We start from the raw sequence: 23,985 nt of genomic DNA on the forward strand, positions 1-23,985 counted from the left end.
TTAAGAGTTTTGTATTATTCAATGTAGCACTTTAGACCAGGCTCAAGAGGCACTCTAAAGGGAAGGGGAAAGGGTGCAGGAAAGCAGCAAGCAGCCACCACTGTCATTTAGATGTTTCTTGTCATTAGCTGGCCTTTTTGAGGCAGAAGCTAATGGTGCTGACAGCTTCCATCTGCCTTGGTCTCCAGGTGATTAGGAGGCATCCCCCCTAGGCAGCCAGAGCCAGTACTGGTAGAAAACCAGCTTCTATAAGAGGAGAGAGGGGGATCTTGCAGTACAAATCAGATGTATCCCTCTAAAGCAGTCCAGCTTACCTACTACAATCCAGGCAATGTTTCTTCACTGTGGGCAGAAGTGCAGTTCACAGTTCCAGCCCGCAAGTCTCCTGGATCAGAGATGCTCAGACCATGCTGAAAGGCTGCTCACTGGGAGCTGCAGTATCAGAGCCACACTGACTCCTCAGGCTCCTGCCACTTTTACATAGCATCTGGATAGCTCTGCTTTAGGAATCCCATGATAATGGAAACAAGGGACCTTAAGGCAACTTCAGCAACTCCCCTATAGCCCCTGCTTGACAAGCATAGGGGCAGATTTAGAATTTTTGGTTTAGCAACTTTGGTGAGCTGCCATAGTCCAAACTAGCAGCAAGTATTAATCAGGGTGGATGCACTAAAACCGTCACTAAGTAGCATCTATCCCTGCTCTACTGAATGTCCAAAGCAAGCCACTTGCCCATGCCAATTAGCCTAGAACTGTCTTATGAGCAACTCACTCATGCCCCTGATGAGCCCAGTGCTACCTACAAGATCCAGACTGGCTCACAGGATCAAGAATACTTTTAAACAACCTAAACTGAACAGTCCATAGATGCTTTGTTAGTGACAGAGCAGCCCCAAAGGCTGCGAGTCCTTAAGTCACCACTCACACTGTATGAACAATACAAAGCTCTGGTTCCAGCCTCTGTGAAGGCTGAGTCACTTAGACAGAATAAAGAAATCTAGGAGAAAGGGCTTTGCTGGTGGACAGCCACAGAGATAGTCTGGTTAAAGAGCTCCAGCAGGAGACACATCCTCACCAAAAAATAAGTTGTATATCCAGTAACCATGGAGGAAGCACGTAGCCAACTGGAGTAAGCACAACATGATTAAAGGCAGCCACCTCCTCCAAAGTTTAAAATCATGCACTGGGGAGCACAATGAGAGATTATTCACAGGCAAGTAGTGGATTTGGCAACTCCTTGCTCTGTGATCCCTTCATTCTGTCTTGCACTACACTGAAAAGACTAGTCAGTCACATGGTAAAGCACGTTCTGAGATATCTGCAAACAGCGATTTGGTGCAATAATTGGTTTTTAGGCCTTCATGAGAGCTGCAACCACAGCCTTGGCATTAAGGCTACGCAGATCACAGTAGGTCTGTCCAGTACCAACAAATACAATGGGCTTGCTTGTGATGTAAGTCATGGAGATTGCGGCTCCCACCTGCAGAAAAGAACACAGCCATTAGATGGGGTGAAGAGAGGAAACAGAAGTACTTTTAAAAGGAAATACTCCAACCTTCACCTTGGCCTTTTGTGTCTGTGTGTGTGTGATGGAAGACAAGCTCTAGAAACTCCATCACCTACAAGGAAGAAGCTATGGTTATCCTCTCACAGCTGGACAAATATCTTTAGGAAGGCCAGGTCTCCACTGAGGCAGATTCCATTTAATTTCCAATGGAAAGAAAAGTGCCAGTGTGATGCTGCACAACCAGCTGAACTGAAGCAGGGTCTAGGCAAATTGGATTTATAAGCAGGGGATGGCTTGCAACTACTGAATCTACCACTTTGGCCTATGGCAGTTTAAAAAGTGTAACTCAGTAGGTCCATTTAGCCTTTTTTTTGTTTTGCTTTTTAAAATTTTTTACAGATTTGAATACTATTCCCTATATAGACACAGCTATCTGAAGGAGCTAGACAGTTGATAGCAGTAGAACTGCCGTAAGCACCTCCACAGTCCTTCACTGATGAGTACTATCAAAGCTACAACAGTAACAAACTTCTTCGTGCTCGTCAGGCTGTAAAGCAACCCCTTTGTCTTACTAGAACACAGCTAGTCTGTTGACACTAGTAGCTGATTTAGCAGGTAGCAGTGTCAAGATGTCAGAATGATAGTAAGCTGGGCAGCAGCATGGTGGGGGCAAAATTTCTCCTCAATGTTTGGATGGCTGGATAGGACAACACTAAAGTGAACAGCATCTCTAGCCAGGGAGCAGCACTGTGCCACAACAGCAGGGTTCATGCCTTTGAAACTCATCATCATTAGATAACAGACTGTGCCAAAAGGCTCAAGCTGGACAGGGGCAATTTGCAGTGACAAGCTCCACTATGACCATATGCCTTCACCTCCAAAACGCAAGGATGACATGAAGTTCAGTGCAAACTGAAAGGAGAAAGGCAGCTGCTAATGTAGCTCTAACTGCACTGCCAAGACTAAGCCATGCTGCAATAAAGCTTCTCAAGGAGGCAGTGGGCTTTAAGCAGTGACTGAGCCATCACTTCCTACTCCCCACAATTTATGCCTTTCAAGGACCCATTGCAGGCTCCTAATTCCCTACTTTGAGCAGCAGGAGTCAAGGTTCCCAATCCCACACTGGAAAGGTGATGTTCACTTGTCAGAAGAAGGAAAAGAAACCCCCAAAACCCAGATCTGCCTGAACCAGCAGCTTTTGAAGTTCAAAATTGAACATCAGCAACATCCTGGAAGAACAGTGACTGCCTTTCCAGGCCACCTGCTGACAGCTGCCTTGTCACTAGGCCAGTAACACTAGCAAAATAGGCAGCCGGTGTTTACATTCTAAGCTGGTTCCAGCTAATAAGAAATATCTGAACCAGAAGTCCTTGGGGCAAATGCAAAACTAGAAAGTGCAATTGAACAGTCTAGTACAGGCCCCTGCAAGGCAGCCACCTGCTCCAAAAGTGCTGCTACTCACAGCTACACATTTTTGTACTTTATGAACTTTGACTGCTGAGCTCAGTTTCCCTTTTATGGTTTTCTAACAAAAGCCATGTCAACTAATGTTACAGCCACACAAGAGATTTCCTTTGGATATCTGATTTGTAGTAGCTTCCCCTTGTAGTCCTCTTGGGACCTGCTTATTACAGACTTAAGAGCTCTCTACATAGCCATAAGAATAGCCTTTCAAACATTTAACCTCTAGCAAAGGTTCAGAACAACACAGATCCTATCTTCCTGCTGCACCAATGCAATTCTATCCAGAAAGCTTTTTACAGCTATTTCCCGCACTCCTCTCCCCACTCCCCAAACAACAGTGCAAAGTTGATACTTCTCTTCAGAACAACCTAACTAAGTTGATTCTGTTTGAATAGTGAACTGGGGAAAGGCATCAAATGAAGACACCCTATTACAGTTAGTTTCTCTCCAACTTCAGCATGCTTCAGCACGAGGATCTGTGCAGGACATTACAAACTCCAGCAGTGTGAAAATGAGAACTCTTCATCCTGCATCTTACCTTGTCATCAATGGTATCAAATTTGGTGAGCACAATTCCATCGATGAGACGTGGTGTCTGGGCCATGGAGTAATCAGCCAAGGCTTTGTTAAACTTCACCTGGTGAAAAAGGAAAAGAGCCAGGGAATAAGTCAACCTTGGTCCTAAGACACCCATCACTGGCATCAAAGCATATCCAAAATGTGCATAGGCTTTCACCAGGGGGGTAGCTGCTCCCCTGGAAGAACTGTAGTTTCAGAAGTTAAAAAAAAAAAATCACAAACTAACCAGCTGATCAACAGCCTCATTTCCCACCAGGGCTTCCCCAACGAAGAGAACCAGGTCAGGGGTGTTGACTGCAATGAGTTTAGCCAGGGCGGTCATCAAGGGGGCGTTGTCTTGCATACGGCCAGCAGTGTCCACCAAGACCACATCAAAACCCTGGTTACGTGCTGGAAGAGAAGGGTCATTAGTCAGATCAATTCAGACCCAGATACAGCACCTCAAGCTACTACCACTCAGAGTGTCTAGGATTTCCCCGGTGTTTATCCTCTCACTACCATGGAGAGGACAACAGGCTCACCATAAGAAATGGCCTCCATGGCAATGCCGGCAGCATCCTTCCCATAGCCCTTCTCATAGAGCTGGACCATGATGCGCCCACTATGGCTTTCCGGGGGATGCAGAGCATTCAGGCGGCGAGTGTGAGTGCGCAGCTGCTCCACAGCTCCAGCGCGGAATGTATCACAGGCGGCAATGAGGACACTGAAGCCATTTTCAATCAGCCAGAACGAGATCTGAGGAGGGAGGAGAAAGTCCCATTACCATCCTCTGTCTGACCCCAGTTGCTCTTCTCTGCTCAGCATCCAGCCCAACATGCCCCAGCAGAGCACTCTGCTGCTTCCACCCTTTGGTCCCACTTTTCTACCTAAACCCTCATTTAAGCACCTCATTCCAAGGCTGTTATGTCAGAAAGTAGCATGACATGCAGTCAAGCCAAAGCCTCCTGGAAATACACAGTAGGATGGCAATGACCCTCACCTGAAACTGGCTCTCAATGTTCTGTTCACATGGGGTGTGCCCCACTGTGGTCCCACAGCCCCCCAGTTCCTCCACAGAACACTTGACACATCCCATCCAGGCAGTGACCATGATTTAGGACTCAGAAATTCTAAGACCCCAATCATAATGGGACCCAGGTTTCTGGGTAGCATCAAGCTCTGTCTGTAGTAACCAGCACCTGACATGCTCAGAAGACCTTCCGTCTAATAATGCCAGACTCTACAGCCGTCAGGTACCTGCTTTGGCTCAGGCACAGACAGGAGATGCCCTAAATACACAGGGTGACCTGGAGAGAAGCTCTGTCCTACACAGAGATATCGTTACTACCATGTAGGTAGCACTGGGGGACCATGCAGAAATGGCATTTTTCAGGAGCAACCAGGGAAGAGAAAAGCTTAACACGTCCACCCCAGGAGGCAGGTTAGCATCTAAATGTGGGCAAATAGAGTCAGGGAAGAAGAGTGCCCTGAAAAAGGCCCTACAGGAAGTCTATGGCAGACCCTGGAGTTCTGTGCTGTAACCAGTAGAACATCTTTCCTTCCTAATGTATGGGACAGGGTGGAAAAAGATCAGGACAGCAGGAGATACACTGTGCCCCACATGCAGCAGCTTTAGGGGAACATCCTCATTGCAGTGGGAGGTGTGATCTGCAGTACATGCAAGTACACAGCACACGCTTCCTGGGTCCAAGGCAGGCCTGTATTCAGACAGCTTGCAAAGGCTTCAGCACTGTCAGTATTTGAGCTAGCCAGAGGACAGCTTGCACAGGTATACGTACCAGGCTGCAGTCTCACAGCCAATTGCAGTGTAGGCTGCATCAACATTACTGTCAGGACCACGCGCTTCAATAGGGAAGAGCTAGCGACTCAGATGAGCAGTTGTAGAGCCTGCAAGCATTATCCAAACATGAGCCCAAAAGGATGTCCTATGTCCCAGGCTTTCAGGTAGCAGCACCTCCTAAGGAGGGATGCAAGCAGAACAGACACTGGAAAAGCATCATAAAGAAGCATCCTTGCAACAGCAGCCTCTTGGTCTCTGTTCAAGCTGTTTTTGTGTTGCCTTGACCTGCAGAGCAGGACCTGAGCTGTGCCTTTAACAGCACTATTCCCTTTACAACGTCAAACCTTCTATTTGCATACAATGCAGTGAAAGACTAACCAGCACAACACAGGACTTGGATCTGTAATGTCATCTTCCCTGGCTTCCCCTCCAGGTTCTCCCTTTGTCCGAGCCCTGGTATTTAAAGGACAATGCACTTTACAAAGCTGACTAGTATTTCAAAAGATCTGGCAGAAGTTCTTTTAAATAACACAGCCTGATTTGAGCAAGGGCTCTCTCTTCTCCCCTCACAAGGATCTACTCAACATGGGAGCAGAGTACAGAGCACAGTTCTCCCCTGCAGCAACACTCAACAATGAGAGTCTATGCCAGTGGTTTTCAACCTTTTCATCTGTGGACCCTAAAACTTTTTAAATGGAGGTACAAACCCCTTTGAATTGTAAGTGTGGGTATTCACAGACTTTTGACTGATCATAGTCATCTTAAATCTGTACAGAGGGAAGTGGGGGCAGATTGAGGCAGAGGGAGAAAAAATTATTTGGGGGCGCACCTCCCCAGCAGGTAAGTCCCACCTGGCCAGAGCCCCACTCAACTTAACCCTGCTCCTGCCTCTATGGTTCTGGCCCTCACCGTGAGGTCCTTGATCTAGCCCCTGCCCCTTCCCTCCCCCATGGACTGACCTGCTGAGCTGCGGTGCACATGTGCGGGCACTCAGCCCCACCATCTCAGCTTCGGATCAACTCCAAGAGGCTCCGAGATCTACCAGTGGATTGAGATCCACTGGTTGGTGACCACTGCTTTAGACAGTCTGCAGAGTATAGACTACAGGTTGAAAACAACTGCTTTATGACTTGGGACAATGGACTGCCCAGCAGTACCACAAAGCTATTCTCTGGCTAGTTCAAATGCTGACAGTGCTGAAGACCATGCAAGCTGTCTTAATATAGGTCTGCCTTGGACCCAGGAAGTGTGTGCTGTGGGCTTACAGCTGTCACAGGGGACGGTGTTTCCCACAGCAGGAAAGTGTCTCCACGACTAGTGCAAAATGCGAGCACTCATGCAGGCTGCACCCTACCTTGGCCAGGTTGGTTGACTTTCCCACCCCGTTGACCCCACAGAAAGTGACAACATAAGGCCGATGATGGCGCTGGGCGTCCATAACATCACGCAGGATGTCCACACGGCGCTGCGGTTGCAGGATCTGCACCAAGGCCTCCTGAAGGGCCTGTTTCACTGTTGAAGTCACGGCTGGGAAAGGAGGTAGAAGTGGAACCAGTCAGCAACTGATCCAGGCTGGGTAATTGGAGCACTGCCTCTCCTTCCCACAGTGTCTTGGAGCATGTCAAGTACAACCTGCGCTGCCTCAAGCTGGGTGTCGTAACCTGGCAGATCCCTTTCCCATGCACCGAGTCCCAAGACACTTGACTACTAAGGACTAGGCCAGGGACAGGCAAAATATGGCCTGCAGGGGCAGCCTGGACCATGCCACATATCACAGAATCACAGGACCAGAAGGGACGTGCAGGAAGTTACTGGGCTCAGACAAGCTCACTGCAACTGCACCACCTCTTATGTCTAGCCTGAATTTACCTTCTATTAGCTTATGCCCATTTGTCCTAGTCATTCTGACGTGCCTTCCTGAAGAGCCACTCCCCCAGATCTTGATGCTTACACCCCTGACATACTTGGCTATCAAGTCACCTCTCAGCCTGAACAGGCCCAGTTCCCAGAGTCTTTCTTCATAGGGCCTATCCTCTATGCCTCTAATCATAAGGGTGGTCCTTCTTTGTACCCACTCCAGCTTATCCACATCCTGGATGGACAGCCCTGCTGCACCCAGGCACACAGAGAGGCAGGGGCAGCAGGGTGGCCAGGCTCAGCTTCACAGCAGCCCCTGTAGTGATGACTCACTCTGTCCAGCTGCTACTGTCAGTCTTGCCTGCAACTACTACTGGGGGTGTCAGAGGGAGCAAACAGGGTCTCTGGCTTGGGACCCCTGCAGGCACGGTGCAGTCAGCCAGGTGGATGGGATGGGGCCGCAGGTGGGTGGGGAGCAGCCTCCAGGAGCAGGACGGGTGGTCAGGAGCTGAGGCCAGGAGTGCAGGGTGGTACCAGGGCTGGACCCTGGCCTGGATCCACAGCAGATCTACATTCTGCTCCCTGCACATCTCTGCCCATGGAACCTGCACCCAAAGGGATGTGCAGAAGCAGACTGCGACTGTCCCGGGCTCTGGGCCCCAGCCCCACGCTGTCACGGCCCTGCGATCCAAGCTTGCTCACCCATACCACTCCTGGATATCACTTACCACAGCTTAGTAACCCTCCAGCCCAAATAATTGCCCACCCCTGGACTAGGCTAAGCAAGCAGGCCTGTGTGAAGCAGCTAGTATTTGCTTTGGATTCGGATTCTGCTGATTCGGGGGACAGCGATTCAATGATTCAAATCACTGTCCCGAATCGATCCAGGCAAATCTGATTTGGAGATCTGGGCAGCGGAATCTCTGAATCACTCCAGCCAGACCCATCCCCCGCCTGCTCTCCCAGCCCTGCAATGGCTGCCCAGCCCATCTCAGCTCCCAGTACTTTGGGGGGAAAAAGCGAAAAAAAAAGCCCAGACTCACCAGATGCTGCCGGGGGGGGGGGGGGGTGATCCCTGCTGCCCCACACTGCTCTTCCACGAGCCACCCAAAGCCCCAAGGCTGCTGCAGGAGCTGGTGAGTCCTGGGGCTTTTTCGGGTTTTTTTTTTTTCTTAAAGGGCCAGAGCTGGGATGGGCAGGGCATCTGTGGGGGTCTGGGAGAGGGGTAGGGGTGCTTGTGACAGAACCCCCCATGCATTGTGGGGCAGTGGGGATTGCCCCCCACCTGGCAGCATCCAGTGAGTCGGGGCTTTTTTTCTTTTTTTTTTTTAAAGGGTGGGGAGCTGGGGTGGGCAAGGCAGCCACCTGGGGGTGGGGGGAGCAGGCAGGAGTGCCCCCATGGTCCCCTCCCCCGCTCCCTCTTCCCCACCCTCCAGCCCCTACTTACCAGCACCAGCTCCCTGCTGCAGCCAGCAGGGACTGCCCAAATCAAAGCTCTCCAATTTTTTTTCCAAAGATTTGGAGAGCTCCGAATCAATTCAGTTCAGATTTGGTGATTTGGCCACCAAATCGGGCCAAATCTCCTCAGATCCTGATTCGATTCAGAAGCTTCACACAGCCCTATAAGCAAGGACAAAAACCTGCCTCAAACAGCGGGTAGGTTGGAATGAACCAGAGTACCATGCCCACTTGGAGAGCAGAGTGCCCAAGCAGAAGAGCACCAGCAGCAGCAGTCTACAGAGACTTGCATGCTTTGTGTCAACTGTGAGGGAAGAGAAACTCAGAGGGAAAGGACAGAACAAGATAGCACTACAGACACTTCAGCAAACAGAGCAGATATTCAGTTCACAGCAGCTCCCCAGACAGTGGCATCACAGCACTTACTGGTGAATGTCCCCATCACTTTCCCCTCCAGTTTCTTGGCAACTGATTCACACAGCTGAACGGCAATGTCTGCAGCCACATTCTTTGCTTTGGGTAAAAAGTAAAGGGAGGGGGGTTAGTGCTGCAGGTTAAATTCCAGGGGCTTAGAGTCAGGATTCCCACAGGGACACTGAAGAAAGCTTCAATAACCACCCAGCTCCATGGAAAATTGGCCACAACGACATTCTAATCCTATTGCTTCCAGTACTGCCCAGCCTTTTCTGCTATGAGGGCAAATGGCCTTGAGGAGAGTAGGCAACACTCTGGTCTCATCAACCCACAGCTCAGCAGCACAAATGCTTGATCTTGGGGTGGGAAACCTAAATCGGGTACTGCTCTGGGGGAGATCAGGGCAGAAAGTCATTGTCTGTCCCCCTGGGACCATGCAAATCCCATTTATGGCTGATGAGGTCTCCCCGCAACATTCAGCTCCCAAGTAATTCCAACCACCTGGGCCACTCCAACCTGTCCATTCATTCAGAGGCCCCTCAGGGCCTCACCAAAGTTAGCTTGTGGAAACAAGGACTTTGTCCTACCCACTTCTCTCAGGGATCAGCAAAAGCTCAGAAATCATGGATGCTACCCCTTCCTGGGCCATTCCCAAGGATACAGTACGCAGGATACAGGTCTGGCCATTCAGAATGAAAGGGGCTAAGTCACTGCCTTAGTAAAAATACTAACATTTTCAAAAAGGTGACATCCACCATTCTTCATCCCATCACCCACACTGCCCCAGCAGCACTCAAGTGAGGACAAAGTCAATTAATGCAGAAACAGTAGGATCTATACTGAACTGTTCAGAGACTAGCACACACCCTTACAGCCCAGATATTCCATGAGCAATTAGTTTTAGAACTGGACATTGTACAAGACGGGATTATCCAGACAGGTATGAGACTATTGTGGCTTTCTGTTGAGTGTGATACCACAGCTACAGCTAGTCATCCTTAATACACTCAATCCCTATACAAATATTCCCAAGAGCAATTACTATCACTAGTCCAAAGATAGGATGTCTATTTAGGAGTCACTAAATTGAACCACAGATTTAAAACCAGTAACATCTCCCAGAGAAGTTCAAAAGGGACTACTGCTCATGATGTATGAGGTACATAATCCAAAACCCCTTCTCCATTAGCCCCATTGTGCTCCAGCACTAAGCATAAAGACACAGTAGAACACATGCTATGGAAACAGGATAAGCAATTTCTGCAGTACAGTTTACAGCCAACATGTAGGCCATACCTGAACTCCAGACTCCATTATGGAGAAGGTGCTATAAGAGGTAACACTGGGAGAGAAGAATGAGAAGGGCCAGAAATAACTGAACCAGCAACTGTTCCATGATCACTGGCTGAGAGGGTTAATTCAGAGCACAGCAACTGAGGTAAGCTACATTCCAGCAGCTTCACTGCATGGAAGGATCACCCTAGATTAATACAACTGAAGAACTAGAGAGAGTGGAATACAGGCCCGGAGATACAACAAGCCCGTCCCAGGTATCAATAGCACAGGGCAGGGTCCTGGTTCATAAGAATAATAGAGACATTCCAAACTTACCAATCAGATGATCCTTCATCTTCTCCAAAACAGAGTCCATATCCTCTCTGGTTAAGTTTTTAGAACCCACCAAGCCTTTCAGCATCCCGAACATGCCTCCCAAGCCACCCTTCTTAGCACTGGGGGAAGGAGAGTTTTGTTACATATTAAAGTCAAAGGGAAAGGCGAAGAGTAGCAGCTAGATGCAGGGAAGTACTGGAAGTGCTCTTACAATTCCCCACCATTCTCACACATGTTCCACTGCACTATTGCCCAGGTGTGCCACACATAAGATTAACAGGCTGTGGTTTCAAAGTGAAGGTCAGGGTGCTCCAGGATTGACTGGCTAACAACAGGGTTGTGTAAATCAGCAACCTGCAGGCAGCGCTGGGACACAGCTGCACAGCCAATCCAAACTATTCTGTACATAACTTGTGTACAAATCAGGTGCAAATTGCAAACCTTGTATGGATTTGCTTAGTTACTTTGTGCAGACAGGTATCAAAGACTTACCAGGAGGGAATCAAAGGACCTATTGTGAAGTGGTGGCTGGTTCGTTCAGTTAAAGTAGGACAGCAGCCTAAAGAAATGGAATGGCCACCCAGAAGGGCTCACTTATTTCTCATGAGTGCAGAGCATGGGATGAAATTTAAAGCAGGTCAAAACAGTATTAGGATAATGAAGTACACTGAGAGACATTACTGCCTCCCAGCACTAGGACTGAAGGCACAGGGAAGTAGTAATTAATTTCCAATTTGAGGTGTTCTGTGCAAGTTAAGACTAGCCACATTGGAGGAAAAGTTGTAGAAGAGAAAGCAAGGTGACTGTGGTTAGAGAGGGCTACAGGAGGCCTCACCCTGGTTTTGAAGGGTTCTGAGCAACCTTCTCCTCTTCAGGTTCCTCTTCATCACTCTCATATTCAAGATCATAGAGGCGACCAGGCTCCCGATTCCGATCTCCAAGGGCCTAGAAAGGGGAATGTTAGGGGGTGTGGAGAATCAGTAACTGGCACATGATCCCCACTTTAAGCCTGTCATTGCTCACTGCTGCGGCAGCCTATCAAGGTATAAACAGCAGAATTAACTTTTGCGCAGGTCTTGCCAAACTCTGCTGTTTAAGATATTGTGAACAAACCTGGTGTTAAATGAAGGCAAACGACTAGAAAAAATATTTTGCCCACAAGTGGCAGCTGCAGCATCCTGAAGGAGTTTTATTAACATGATCTAGTCATCACAGCACCTGAGCTAAGTGAGGATTTCCCTTTTCAGAGGTGGCTGAAACTTCTTCAAAAAATCAGTGACAAAGATGGGAACAGAATCAGATCACAGCCCCCTGCTCTATCTATCATACTACCTCCAGTGATCAAGGTTAGCTCCCTAGCAGTCTTCTATCAGTCTCCTCCAAAACACTCTGGTACAGGCAGGGGATCTAATCCTAGTCTTCCCAAGTAAAGATTCCTCTAGATCTGCATCAGCATTGTTGTGTGGAGTTTGAAAAGCACCAAGTAACAGATAGCCCTGCAACTTTCTACAACCCAGCAGAGCCTGAGCAAACCCTTAACTGTATACCAGAGACTTTGGCTTGACCAGCCACTGCTCACAGCTTTATTCAACTGTGTATACTCTCACCCTGCAGGGGCTTGGATTCTCAGGATGTCCACAGCAGATCCAAGACCACAATACTCCAAGGTCACACTCTCTCAGAGGAAGGGGAATGTAAGGACCTTACCATATCAGGGTCAAACTCCTCAGTAGGGCCAGTCTCTGTGTTTCCGTTGGTAGTGGAGTTACTGTAATCAAGTACTTTGGCATTGGAGTTCCCCAGATCCCACACACGGGGTTTCTTCCCCTTCTCTTTTTGAGTCTCAGGCTTTGGGGACTTGCTGGAAAGAGAACAGAAATTATAAAAGCAAGCTTTACAGTAACAACAACAATCGCATTCTGACCTTGGGAAAGAGGGACCTCCCTGGCACCTGGAATACATTTACATAGGATTTGCCAGCTGGATCAAGTCACTAAGTTTATCAGCTCATCTGTGGTGGCCAATACGTGATAAGCCTTCCATAATACCCCTAGTCAGCAGTGAAAGAACTCTTTTCTTGTTCCACTGATCAGCAAGAGACAAGCTGATAGCACCTTTTTAAGCTAGGGTTACAGCAGGAAAATACTGGCAACAAATGAAATGTGTTAAAAGGCTTGTAATTTTAAAAGCCTAATGGTTAGAAAGATGGGAGATTAAAGATAAGCACTGAAAAAAGAAGCGTATCACAGAAGTCATCCAAACAGCCCCAACTCTGATCCTGCACTGAGCTTGGCAGTGACCCAACTGCTTTAAAAAACCCAAAAACAAACCAATAAAAAAAAGCCTTTTCACTGGCACCTGGAATGGTCATCTCACTGTGGTGCCCTTTGTTTCCACCACACAAATCCCATCACTGAGGGGCTTGTATCTGCACTGAAGGTAATTCTGGGACCAATACTATTTCCTTGGAGAGACATATGCCACCAGGGAGCAGGTGTAGATAATTCCTTCAGTGTCACAGACTGAACAAGTGCTTCCCTCTCTCTTCTCCATGAACAACACATAGCCCTAAATAAACCAAAAGCAATAGGAGCAATTTAGTGTTCATCACCACATCAACAGAAATGTGTGGGAGTCCAGGAAGACGCTTTGTTTTTCCCAGTCTGACAAGCAGGGATCTGGATTTTCTCCTTCTCACACCACACTGGGGTTTTAAACACTGATTTTGGAATTTTTAAACAGAGAAAAACAGGACCCCTGCTGCTGAGCTGTCCAAGGGCCACTTCAGAGGATATCCCGGTTCTGCCGAAGTCAAATGGTAAATTTCTATCAACTTCACTCTAGCCAAAATTTCACCCTCTCTTTAAGCTGCTGAGGGATTGTACCAAATCACTCAAGGAGCTTATAGGTGCCTTTCTCCATATTTCCAGCAAACTCAAGAAAAACCCAGTTTCACTTGCTGGAGAGCCAACGCTCAGCATAAGGCTTGTTCCTGAGAGCTCCAAAGTACCCCCAAAGGAAGAGTAAAGTAGTTCAGAGCATAAACACAAGCTGCACCCTGGACAAAGTGGGATACCACTGCACAGGATAAGGCAAGCTACAGCCTACTTGTCCAGTAACAGGTGGACAAAGACTGGGTCAAAGGCAGAAAGTAGTCATGACTTGTGTGTCTGCTCATGGGAAAATACTCCCCAAGCAGAGCTCTGGCCCCTATAACCCTCCATTCCCTCCCCTCCCCCCAACCTACAGGCACACCCAGATATACCACCCTCACTCACCTGGACTTCTCTCCTCCTTTCATATGTCTCTTGAAGAATTCCTCCCGGTTCTTTTGCAGGATTTCATCCTTGGTCAGTTCCTCCCTGTCCCCAGCTGATGTAGGAGGGTTCTGCTTTGCAACTGGGGCTGCTTTACTGGGGACTGCAGCAGCCTCAGTTCCTGAAGCTGGGTTAAAAAAAGGGGCCCTCATCAGAATGTTCACAAATAGGTGATCAAAGAGAAACTGACTATGTAAGCACTTAAAGGGCAAGGGCAATTTCCTTCTGGGATACCCTGAAACATCAGCTAAGCCAGGCAAAACATTCTGCTCTCTCCCAGGACTTGCACTGTTATTACAGGACTACTCTCAAGGAGGCCATCTTCTGCAATCTTTAGATTCCTGCTCAAGCAAGGAAAGAAGAGAAGCACATGAATATCATGGCTGAGTTGGCACTTCCCAAGGACCCTTAACTTCTGGAGTTCCTTGATACAAGTATTACACTCCACAGGCATCAATTCCCCCAGTTCCCAGATTTGTCTCAGTCACCTTGAACAAGTGGCACTTTTCTGCCCACAGGCTGATAGTTTTCAACAGTGTTCTTATGCTAGGGTGACCTCAAACAGACAGTTGACACTAGTCCCTAAAAGGAATCAAACCAAAAGTAAACTGCAGGCTGGAACTCTGCAGTTAATACTGAACTCACGGGTGGAAGCCAGAGCAGTAAGAAGGCTCCTGATAGCAATATTTGTTATCATCTGAACCAGGGGTAGGCAAGCCCCAGCACACGTGCCAGTGTGGCACGCAAGGGCATTTTGCTTGGTGCACACACCTCAGGGAAGGGGGCAGGGCTGCACTGCCACAAGGAGTGAGCCCCTCACAGTTCCCCTGCCACACCAACATCTTACAAGTCAAGGCTGCAGGTGCTTTTGGCACTCTGCCCAAAAATGCTGCCAACCCTGATCTAAAAAATGTATTTTATGAAAACAATCCAGTATTACAGTAACCAAGTCTGGCCTAATCTTCACATGGGTATTTGAAGGCAGACATCCAAATCACCTAGTCCCATGGGCAAAAGTCAATGTGTGCGCAGCACCTCTAAGTCAGGCCACTTTTGTCTAGGTCCTTAAACCTGGAAAATTTAGGCACCCAAATTGCAAAATTTAAGCCCAAAGGATACTAATAATCAGATGCGCCTATAGACAAGCATGTGCTGATTTAGTGCCACTGAAGGCTAGGGGACACATACCCTACCTGGATTATTGATTCCAGCATGTATTACATCTACTTACCATCCTTTTTTGAACCTTTGTTCTTCTTGTTCTTGGTTTTCTCCTTTGGTTTCTCCCCCCGGATTTCTATCATGGACTTGACAGTCTTCTGAGACTTCACAGACTGTTCAAACGTCTTCATGACAGGCGGAGCTCGCACTTTGCTGCTCTCCTCTGCATCCCTGAGGAAAGAGGAATGGGGTTATTGACTTGGAAATGCAGCTCTGGCCTGAGATTCACTACCACACCATGACAACAGTTAGGGCAACAGCTGCCTCCTATTCTGTATCCCATACCATGTCATAAAGCCTCCCAGATCTGTGTTTGTCTCACTCCAGTCTGGACTCTTGAAAACCCCATCTCTCTTTTACTGTGCCTTGCCTCTGAACTACACAAAGTAGTCTGTCATATCCAGCCAGCCAGATGCTGAAGCTCTGGAAAAGCCAATAAACCTCTAATCTAGAGCACCTGGGAATCCAAACAGGCTATGTGCTCCATCACAGAACAAAAGCACAAAACAGCTGAAGACCAAGAAGTACTTCAAGAGATGGGACCCAATGGCACTTTTTACCAGTACAGATGGGGCTCATCAATAAAAGAGACTGCTCTCCCACGAGCCTGCCCATGATTATGGAGTGAACTCACAGGAACCGAGGACCATCACAAACCTCCCCATTGTCCTCCAGAGGGGAAGTACACCATCAGACCTATCTTCACTAACAAGGCATTCCTGTCTCAGAGCTGTGATCTTCACTCTGCTGGACATGGCCAGGGATCAGGTACAACAGCCTCAGTACTTGGGACTTTTCAAAGCAAGTAAAATGCTAGATGCTCTACAAATATAGACCCCATTTAAGGCCAAAGGAATGGGCAGTATGCTTTTTTGGCTTATGTTTTAAAACAATCAATCAATCCAGAACCAGAAACAGATAACAAAAGAACCCAGCTAAATGCTTCACATTTACTTTGGTAAACAGGGTCTTGATAACCTCATCTGAGACTGAACAGACTTCCTGCTTGCCATAGCATTAGCAGTAAATCACTGACTGCCCACTTTGTGTGACCCTTCATCTAGTGATCTCCATTTCCACAGATTGCTGAGGTCAAGCAGTTTGGAAAGTGTTTAAAGGCATCATGTCTAAAACAGCAGTGACGTATATAATTAAAGATACTGGGGATGGAGGTTTGCTCTGAAGAGTGAAGACTGATACCCCCAACCCCTAAAAAAAGAGAGAGACGTCATATATTATCTGGTTTATCCTGTCATCCCTCTCCCCCCAACACACACACCTATTCCAAGGCAGATTTACATATACCTGCTGAAGAAGTGTACCCTTAAAGTGTAGCTTATGTTTCATGTCCAGTCAGTGGTAGGGCATCTACCCTCAAGTCTCACCACCACTCTTTGGTCTGGGCCCCTACTGGCATATTCATGAACAGCCAGCAGGAGGAAAGAAACAGCTCAGTTTCTAGTGCTCACTACTTTCTAAACTGAACAAAGGTAGGATCCTTGCCCCGGCAATTCTGTGGTGATCTCTGCATACCACCAGTCCAGAGAAAGGGGACATAGGAAACAGGCTGGTTGATGCAACAAAGCTTTTTTGAGGATCTTGGATGCTTTGAATGTCTGGGTCCAGATATTTCTTCCACGAAAACAGCTATACTGGAAATCCTGTGACACTGCAGCCACCTCTGAGCTATACAGTCAAATCAGGGAGCTCTCACTGATGTGATTCAGAGGATTTCCAACAGCACATTAGAGACTTGATTAGGCAAAGAAGTTTTGGACACTGTGACATTGTTTGGTATTGCTCAGCGAGAGCAACATAAATCAACTGCAGTGCAGATTTACCCCTAGTCCACCCAGTGCCAATTAAACAATACTCTGTATTGGAAGGTAACCAGTAAGAATGAGAGCCCACACTAACATGAGCATATAGGCAGGGCTACATATACCTCCACTGGCCATGTCTTAATATCAGGCCTTCAAGGAACAGTGTTAAACATACACAAACATAACTGTAGTGAAAATGATCTACTTACTGGAGAAGGTGTAAAAAATCCTCTTTAAAATCAAAGGTGCCATTGAGGAGCCCCAGAGTGCCTTTCTGCTGGAATTCATTGCGATATTTGTCTCTGAACTCCTTATGGACATCATCTATCAACTTATCTACATAGGTTAGAGTCAGGATCTTCTGAAAACCAACCTGCAAAGAGAAGAGAAAGTTTGTCTGCTTTCTCAACAATAGAGATATACATATTATTAGCTAAAAGGAACCTACACTTCAAGACAAGATTCTAATGGTCATAGAATCATATAAAGTTAGGGTTGGAAGGGATCTCAGGAGGTCATCTAGTCCGACCTCCTGTTCAAAGCAGTATCAGCCCCAACTAAACTCTAGCCAGGACTTTGTTGAACTGGGCCTTAAAAGCCTCCAAGAATGGAGATTCTACCACCCTTCTGGGTAACCTGCTCCAATCCTTCACCATCCTCCTATTAAGTTTTTCCTAATATCCAACCAAAACTTCCCTTCCTGCAACTTGAGACTGTTGCTCCTTACTCTGTCATCTGCCATCACTGAAAACAGTTTAGCTCCATCCTCTTTTGAACCCTGCTTCAGGTACTTGAAAGCTGCTATCAAATCCCCTCTCAGTCTTCTCTTCTGCAGACTAAATACACCCAGTTTCCCCTCAGACTTTCCTCAGAAGTTGTGTCCCAACCCTCAAATCATTTTCACTGCCCTCCACTGGACTCTCTCCAATTTTCCAATTTGTCCAACTCCTCTCGGGGGGGGGGCGGGACACGACACGACAGTGTACTCCAGATGCAGCCTCACCAGCGCTGAACAGAGAGGAATAATCACTTCCCTTGATCTGCTGGCAATACTCCTAGTAATGCAGCCCAGGATGCTGTTAACTTTCTTGGCAACAGAGGCACACTGTTGGCTCAGCTTGGGGTCCACTGTAACCCCCGATTACACCTCATTAGCAAGAAGAGCAAATTAATCTCTCATATGGGAAAAATGATAGCTGCATATGCATATGCAAATGTTTTAAGTTAAAACATAATCATATTTCTGCCTTAAACTCTGCACCTGTTGAAGATGACACTAACTGAAAGAGCACAAAAAGTCTTAATTCCACCCCAACCCAGGCAGTGTCCACATGAGCACGGATGCCTGTTTTCCCCCAGGGACAAGAAGCAGCAGCATACCATGTGCCGCAGCTGCTTGTCCTCAGGGAACACCTGGGCCATGTGCCCTCTGGCGTGCAGCAGGTTACCCCAGGTAAGGAAGGGGCGGCTGGGGCCAGTGACTATGCTGGCTCCAGCAGCCTTACCTGGAGTCCTGGGGGCCTTGGAGAGCTGTAGCTGCGGCGATCCTGCCGCTCAGAGCCTTGCAGTGCAGAGAATACTTGAATGTGCAGTGTGTGGTGCTGCAGACGAGTCTGCGGTGCCACATACTGCACAGCTGCACTCGTCTGGACATGGCCACATGGTACAAACATGCTGGCAATTCAAATCTCTTAATGGAGGCAGAGACTTCAAATTGCTTAGTCACTATAAATATTGGAAACCACTACGCCCTCCAACACTACGTGAACCATACCCAACCATGCCCCCAAGGTGCAGTCACTGGCCAGATTCAGCTAGCACCATTTTACCCCTAAAGCTGTTCAGAAGTTGTTTTGAGTTTACAGCTACAATACAGCACATGTGTAGGGCTCCATGACTAATCACCTTTAAGTCGGGATCTCTCTACCCACTGAACTGGGCCCCAGGTTTAAAACATGCTGAGGGACGTTGGGGAAGACTACTTCATAATTCCTAGGTGCACTCTTTGGAAGCACTGCCCACCACACGAGGCTGGAACTGGCCAAGGATCCCCACACAGAGCTAGCACTTCCTCCAGATTAAATGTGTAAGAACTGCATTCAAAGTGATCTTCTGGGGGTACCTGACTGATATGGAATTGGCTTTTGATCCCCAAGACAAGAAAAACTGAAACAGCTCAAAAGCAACAGATGCAACAATGAACACATGCCAAGGATGTCAATCTGCTGCTCTGCACCCCTTGGCTATCCTCACCACACTTACTTAAGCCAAACACTAAGAACCAAAAAAATAAACTAAAAGAAATCTGCTCCCTAATGTATACGAGGCTGCTGACCTCTCACCCAGGCCAAGTACAGCATGATGTCAGGGCGCAAAAACTTAGCACCTGCACCATTGCTCAAGCCTCCAAACAGAGTCCCTTCACAACAAAAGTGAAGGGCTGGGGGAAATTAGGGACTGAGAGACACTCAGAGCACCTTAAAGATGAAACCAGGTCCAGAAGTATTGGAAGTTCAATGCCATTGACTTCATGACTTATATCAAGATTTCACCCAAGGTTTCTTTTCAATACTACAAATCCCAGACATTGGAGAGAACTATGTGCTCTCAGCCAGACCTTACTTAACAGGATTTTCCAGTTACTCCTGGAAAACAGACAACCACCCACACAAAAAGATGCCATCTCACTGCCCTGTACTGCCATGGTTCCAAGGTCCACTCACCAGTAAACAATTAGAAAGCTTTCCTTTCCCAGAAAATAGGCCAAGATAACCAACCTCTAAATGTTATTACACATTTCTAGCCATTACTGATGATGGGCATAATTGTCCAAGACACAAGCAACATGCAACGGATGCAATGTTGCATTGCCAAATCTGCAGACAGAGACTGCTGTGCCTTGGCTACTGCTTAGTTTTAACAAGCAGGGTTTGAAATTGTCAGTACAGGTCAGTCTCCCTCCTGCCTTCAGCATTTTAAGAGGTGCAAGGGAATAGGACACCAGCCTAGTCAGTGTTCTTGAGAGGACAATAAAACATCCGCTACAGGGGAAACAGACTCCTATTCTCTCCCTTGCAAAAACAGGGAGTTCAGGAAAGTATAATAGGCAAAGCCTCTCCCCACCTCAGCAGGATCCTAGGGAAGAAAGGTTTGGGTTTTTTTTTCCCTTTCTCTGCCTGCCACCAGCTGCTAGAAATGAGTTCTCTGGTTTATCACACTCTCAAGTCAAGATAAGATCCTGGAAAGGTGAGCTTCCGTGCTGGTAAGAATGCAAGCTCTTGCCTTTCACAGCATGCTGCCCTTGAACCTCACTAGTGGCTCCTGTATTTTTTTTATTCAACCTGTGGTTGGTAGATATGAAGCAAGAGCAATGCTCGGAACAGAAAGTGGAACAGCATTTTTCAGCCACGTGAAGCATTCAGAGTTTGAGATGTGACAACAATGTCTCTTCAAAACCTTACCATAACTAACTGGCTCTGGAATCTTTTGCAAGAGGGAAGAATATTTTTAGGAGTGGTATCCTTTCAGTGGACAAACTGCAGTGGGAATCAATTTTAGACAAGTTTTCAAGCATATTCTTCAGGCAAAAAAAAATGCTATCCATTTCCCCAAAGCACCAGTAAAGACACTTACCACAAACACAAGCTCAAATTGATTATCCAGTTTGTATTTAAGTGTAAGAGCTTCATGGTTAAAAGAGTTGTTGCCACCTCGCTCCTATAAAAAGAGAAAAAAAAAGCAATGAAACCACCAAAGAACAGCTGTATGCACTTCACCTTTAGTTTGGGCCATGTGACTCTTACCACAGCCAGGTCTCTTTCAGTGACAATCACTCTCAACATGTTTTTTGCAAGCATAGAATCATAGAAAATTACAGTTGGAAGGGATCTCAGGAGGTCATCTAGTTCAACCCCCTGCTCAAAGCAGGCCCATCCTCAACCAAATCATCCCAGCCAAAGTCTTAAAAGGTCTTTGTTGAGCTATGTCTTAAAATGTCCAGGGATGCAGCTTCCACCATCTCTCTGGGTAACCTGTTCCAAGGTTTTACTACCCTCCTAGTGAGAAAATTCTTCCTAATATCTAACCTAAACTTCCCTTGATGCAACTTGAGCCTATCACTCCTTGTTCTGTTCACCCATTGTTGCTTGTTCTCTGACACTCTTTACCAACTAGGTTGACATTGTATACCTTGGGTTCCATAAAGCCTTTGACCTGAGATCTCACGGTGGTCTCGCAAAAGAATTGAAGGATTGCAGGCTTAACTGCAAGACAGTTAGGTGGGTATGAAGCTGGCTGTAGGACCAGGGAGTCTTAATGAATGGGAACTGCGCTGTCCTGGCAAGAAGTGGCCAGTGGTGTCCTGCAGAGGTCAGTGCTTGGTCCAGTATTTTTCAACATCTTTATCAATGATTTAGATGTGGGGGGTGAAGAGCTCACTGGCCAAGTTAGCAGATGACACCAAGTTATGGGAAAAGGTGGTCATGCTTCAAGATAGGCTACAGACGCATGAGGACCTAGACAGGCTAGCAAGCTGGGCGAGTCAGAACCAGATGAAGTTCAAACGTTGAGAAGTGTAAAGTGCTCCATCTGGGGATGAACAACCCCCTACACACCTACAGGGTTGGCTGTGCCAAACTGACCAGAACCACAAACGAAAGGGATCTAGGGGTAATAATAGACCACAGTATGAATATGAGCTGCCAGTGTGACGTTGTAACCAACAGGACAAATAATACCTTGGCATGCATCAACTGATGCATCTCCAACAAAACCAAGGAAGTGATTCGTCCACTCTGCTTGGCACTAGTGAGACCACAGCTGGAGTACTGCATCCAGTTCTGGGCACCACACTTTACCAAGGGTGTGGTAAAACATGACAGAGTCCAGAGAAAGGCCACCTGTATGATTAGACACTTGCAAGGCAAGCCATACAAAGAAAGACTGGGGGACCTACGACTCTTCAGCCCGAAAAAGAAAAGGCTGAGAGGGGACTTGGTAGCAGCTTACTACTACATCAAGGGTGTACATCAAGAGCTGGGTAAACAGCTGTTGACCAGGGCACCCTTGGGGAAAACTAGGAGTAATGGTCACAAACTCCTGGAAGACTGTTTCAGGCTCAACATTAGGAAAAACTTCTTCATAGTTAAAGCATTCAGACTGTGGAATAAGCTCCCTCCAGAGGTGGTACAATCACCTACCCTGGAAATCTTCAAGAGGAGACTGGACAGTCACCTTGCTGGGGTCACCTGACCCACAGTTACCTTTCACTGCTTGGTGCAGGGCGCTGCACCGGATGATCTTCCAAGGTCCCTTCCAGCCCTACAATGTAAGAATCTGTGAACTAGTTCCTGGAGTCTCACGGGCCTTGTCTGTTTCTCATTACCTAAATGACTGCTGGCCTAGTACACACAGCATCTCAAGGCAAAATAAGGACAACAGATAGTGTGAAACCATCTTTACTGATGCCCCCTTGTATCTGCCTTCTTGGATAGATGGATCTGGTGGAGGATATGAAAAGAATGATCCATCAGACAGTCAGCTCTGTCACATGTGCTTAACTCAAGTATTTGGACAGACCACACTTTAGAATAAAGCAGTCCATAAAACATTCAAAACGGTAAGAAGTGTGTGTGAACACTGAGTCTTTTCACTCATCTTGGGTCAAGACAGAAGCAGCCTGCTCCTATTATAACTGTGGAGCCACAGACAAGCACCTGCGCCCCAGCCCAGCGCGACCACCACTGCTCTCCACGCGCCTGCTGGCAAGAGCCCCTCTGGAAGCAGGTGCCGGGAGCATGACTCATGCCCGAAGGGTTTCAGTTCTCAACACTTTGAGACCCGAGACCCCCACCCAGCCTTGAGGCCCCTCAGACGATGCCACCTCACTTTCTGACTGGAGGAAAATGCTCGAGCAGCTCTTCTGCCACAAAGACCTCAGAGGCAGCCCGGCGGGGCCATGTTTTTGAGGCTGTAGATTCCCAGCAGCCCACGAATCCCCAGAGACACTCGGTGCCCGGCCCTTTGGGCCCAACAACCACATGAGCCCGGGCCGGGCCGCTCCCCCGCCGGGCTCCCGGACTGAGCGTCGCGTGGCGTGGTGTGGCGTGGACTGAGATCTCCCCCCTACCCCCGAAACGAGCTGCACCCCCGTGTCCCGTCACACCGCGGCGTCACGCAGCCACGCGACACGTCACGGGCGGAGAGCGGCAGGCAGTTGCGGCGGCGGGCGCGGGGCTCACCTGCAGCAGCACGGAGCGGATGAGCGCGTTGACGGGCGCGGTGCAGGCGCCGGCGGGGCCGCGCACGCCCTGGAAGCACCAGAGCACCAGGCCGCCCTTGCTGAAGATAGTGAAGAAGTCGAGCATGGCGGCGGCGCCCGGCTGGGGAACCAGCCCGCCAGCCTCGGCACACGTCACAGCCGCTCGCGGCCCCGCTTCCGCCGGAAACACCACAACCCCGGGCACGACTCGGGGGCAGGGGGCGGAGCAGAATGGAGGCGGCGATTGGTCCGGTCGGCGGAAGCGGCGAGGCACCCCGATGACGTCACGCTGTTTCTATTGGCGGGAAGGGGAAAGGGGGCGGGGCTGTCGCAGCAACTGGTTGGCGTCAAGCCTCGAGGAAGACGTGGCGATCAAACTATCCAACCCGTGCGGCCACGACGTGTCCGTGCGCCCGCCGATTGGGGCCGCGGGCGGGAGCTCCGCCCCTCCTCCCCTCCTCTGCTCTCCTCTCCTCTCCTCTGGTCGGCCGGACGCGCTCTGGCAGCATGATGCGCACGTGCCGGGCGCTGCTTCCCCGCCCCGGGCGCCGCCTGCGCTCCGGGCCCGGGCGCCTCTGGGACCTGCCCGGCGGTAAGTGGCCGCGGGGGCCTGCCCGGGGCTCGCTCTGTGCATCTCCCGCCCTAGGCCCGACCCCTCGAGCCCCAGGTTTTGGACCGCCCCAGGCCGGGAGGGG

General features: G+C 48.5%; 2 protein-coding genes across 3 annotated transcripts in view; one reads left to right on the forward strand and one right to left on the reverse strand.

Moving 5' to 3' along the window:
* Positions 1 to 129: 129 nt before the first annotated feature.
* SRPRA (SRP receptor alpha subunit) lies at positions 130 to 23,453 on the reverse strand. Its single transcript, XM_019546954.1, has 14 exons — positions 23,271 to 23,453; positions 20,665 to 20,748; positions 17,241 to 17,404; positions 15,219 to 15,379; positions 13,949 to 14,114; positions 12,378 to 12,531; positions 11,506 to 11,615; positions 10,671 to 10,789; positions 9,072 to 9,158; positions 6,685 to 6,857; positions 4,072 to 4,285; positions 3,777 to 3,940; positions 3,510 to 3,608; positions 130 to 1,480 (listed from the first exon to the last, which is right to left on the reverse strand). The coding sequence occupies exons 1-14, from the start codon at positions 23,394 to 23,396 to the stop codon at positions 1,352 to 1,354; spliced, it is 1,950 nt and encodes a 649-aa protein (XP_019402499.1). The 5' UTR covers positions 23,397 to 23,453; the 3' UTR covers positions 130 to 1,351.
* Positions 23,454 to 23,780: 327 nt separating this feature from the next.
* FOXRED1 (FAD dependent oxidoreductase domain containing 1) overlaps positions 23,781 to 23,985 on the forward strand; it is a 17,913-nt gene continuing 17,708 nt past the window's right edge. The window contains exon 1 of one of the 2 annotated variants that reach the window (XM_019546958.1): positions 23,781 to 23,882. In XM_019546958.1, the coding sequence (XP_019402503.1) occupies positions 23,798 to 23,882 (85 nt within the window). In that variant the 5' untranslated portion in view covers positions 23,781 to 23,797. The remainder of the gene's footprint in view (positions 23,883 to 23,985) is intronic. The other variant, XM_019546959.1, reaches the window with a different exon arrangement.

The sequence above is a fragment of the Crocodylus porosus genome, unplaced genomic scaffold (genome assembly GCF_001723895.1).
Source record: "Crocodylus porosus isolate Cpor-Errol unplaced genomic scaffold, CroPor_comp1, whole genome shotgun sequence".
NCBI classification, from domain to species: domain Eukaryota; kingdom Metazoa; phylum Chordata; order Crocodylia; family Crocodylidae; genus Crocodylus; species Crocodylus porosus.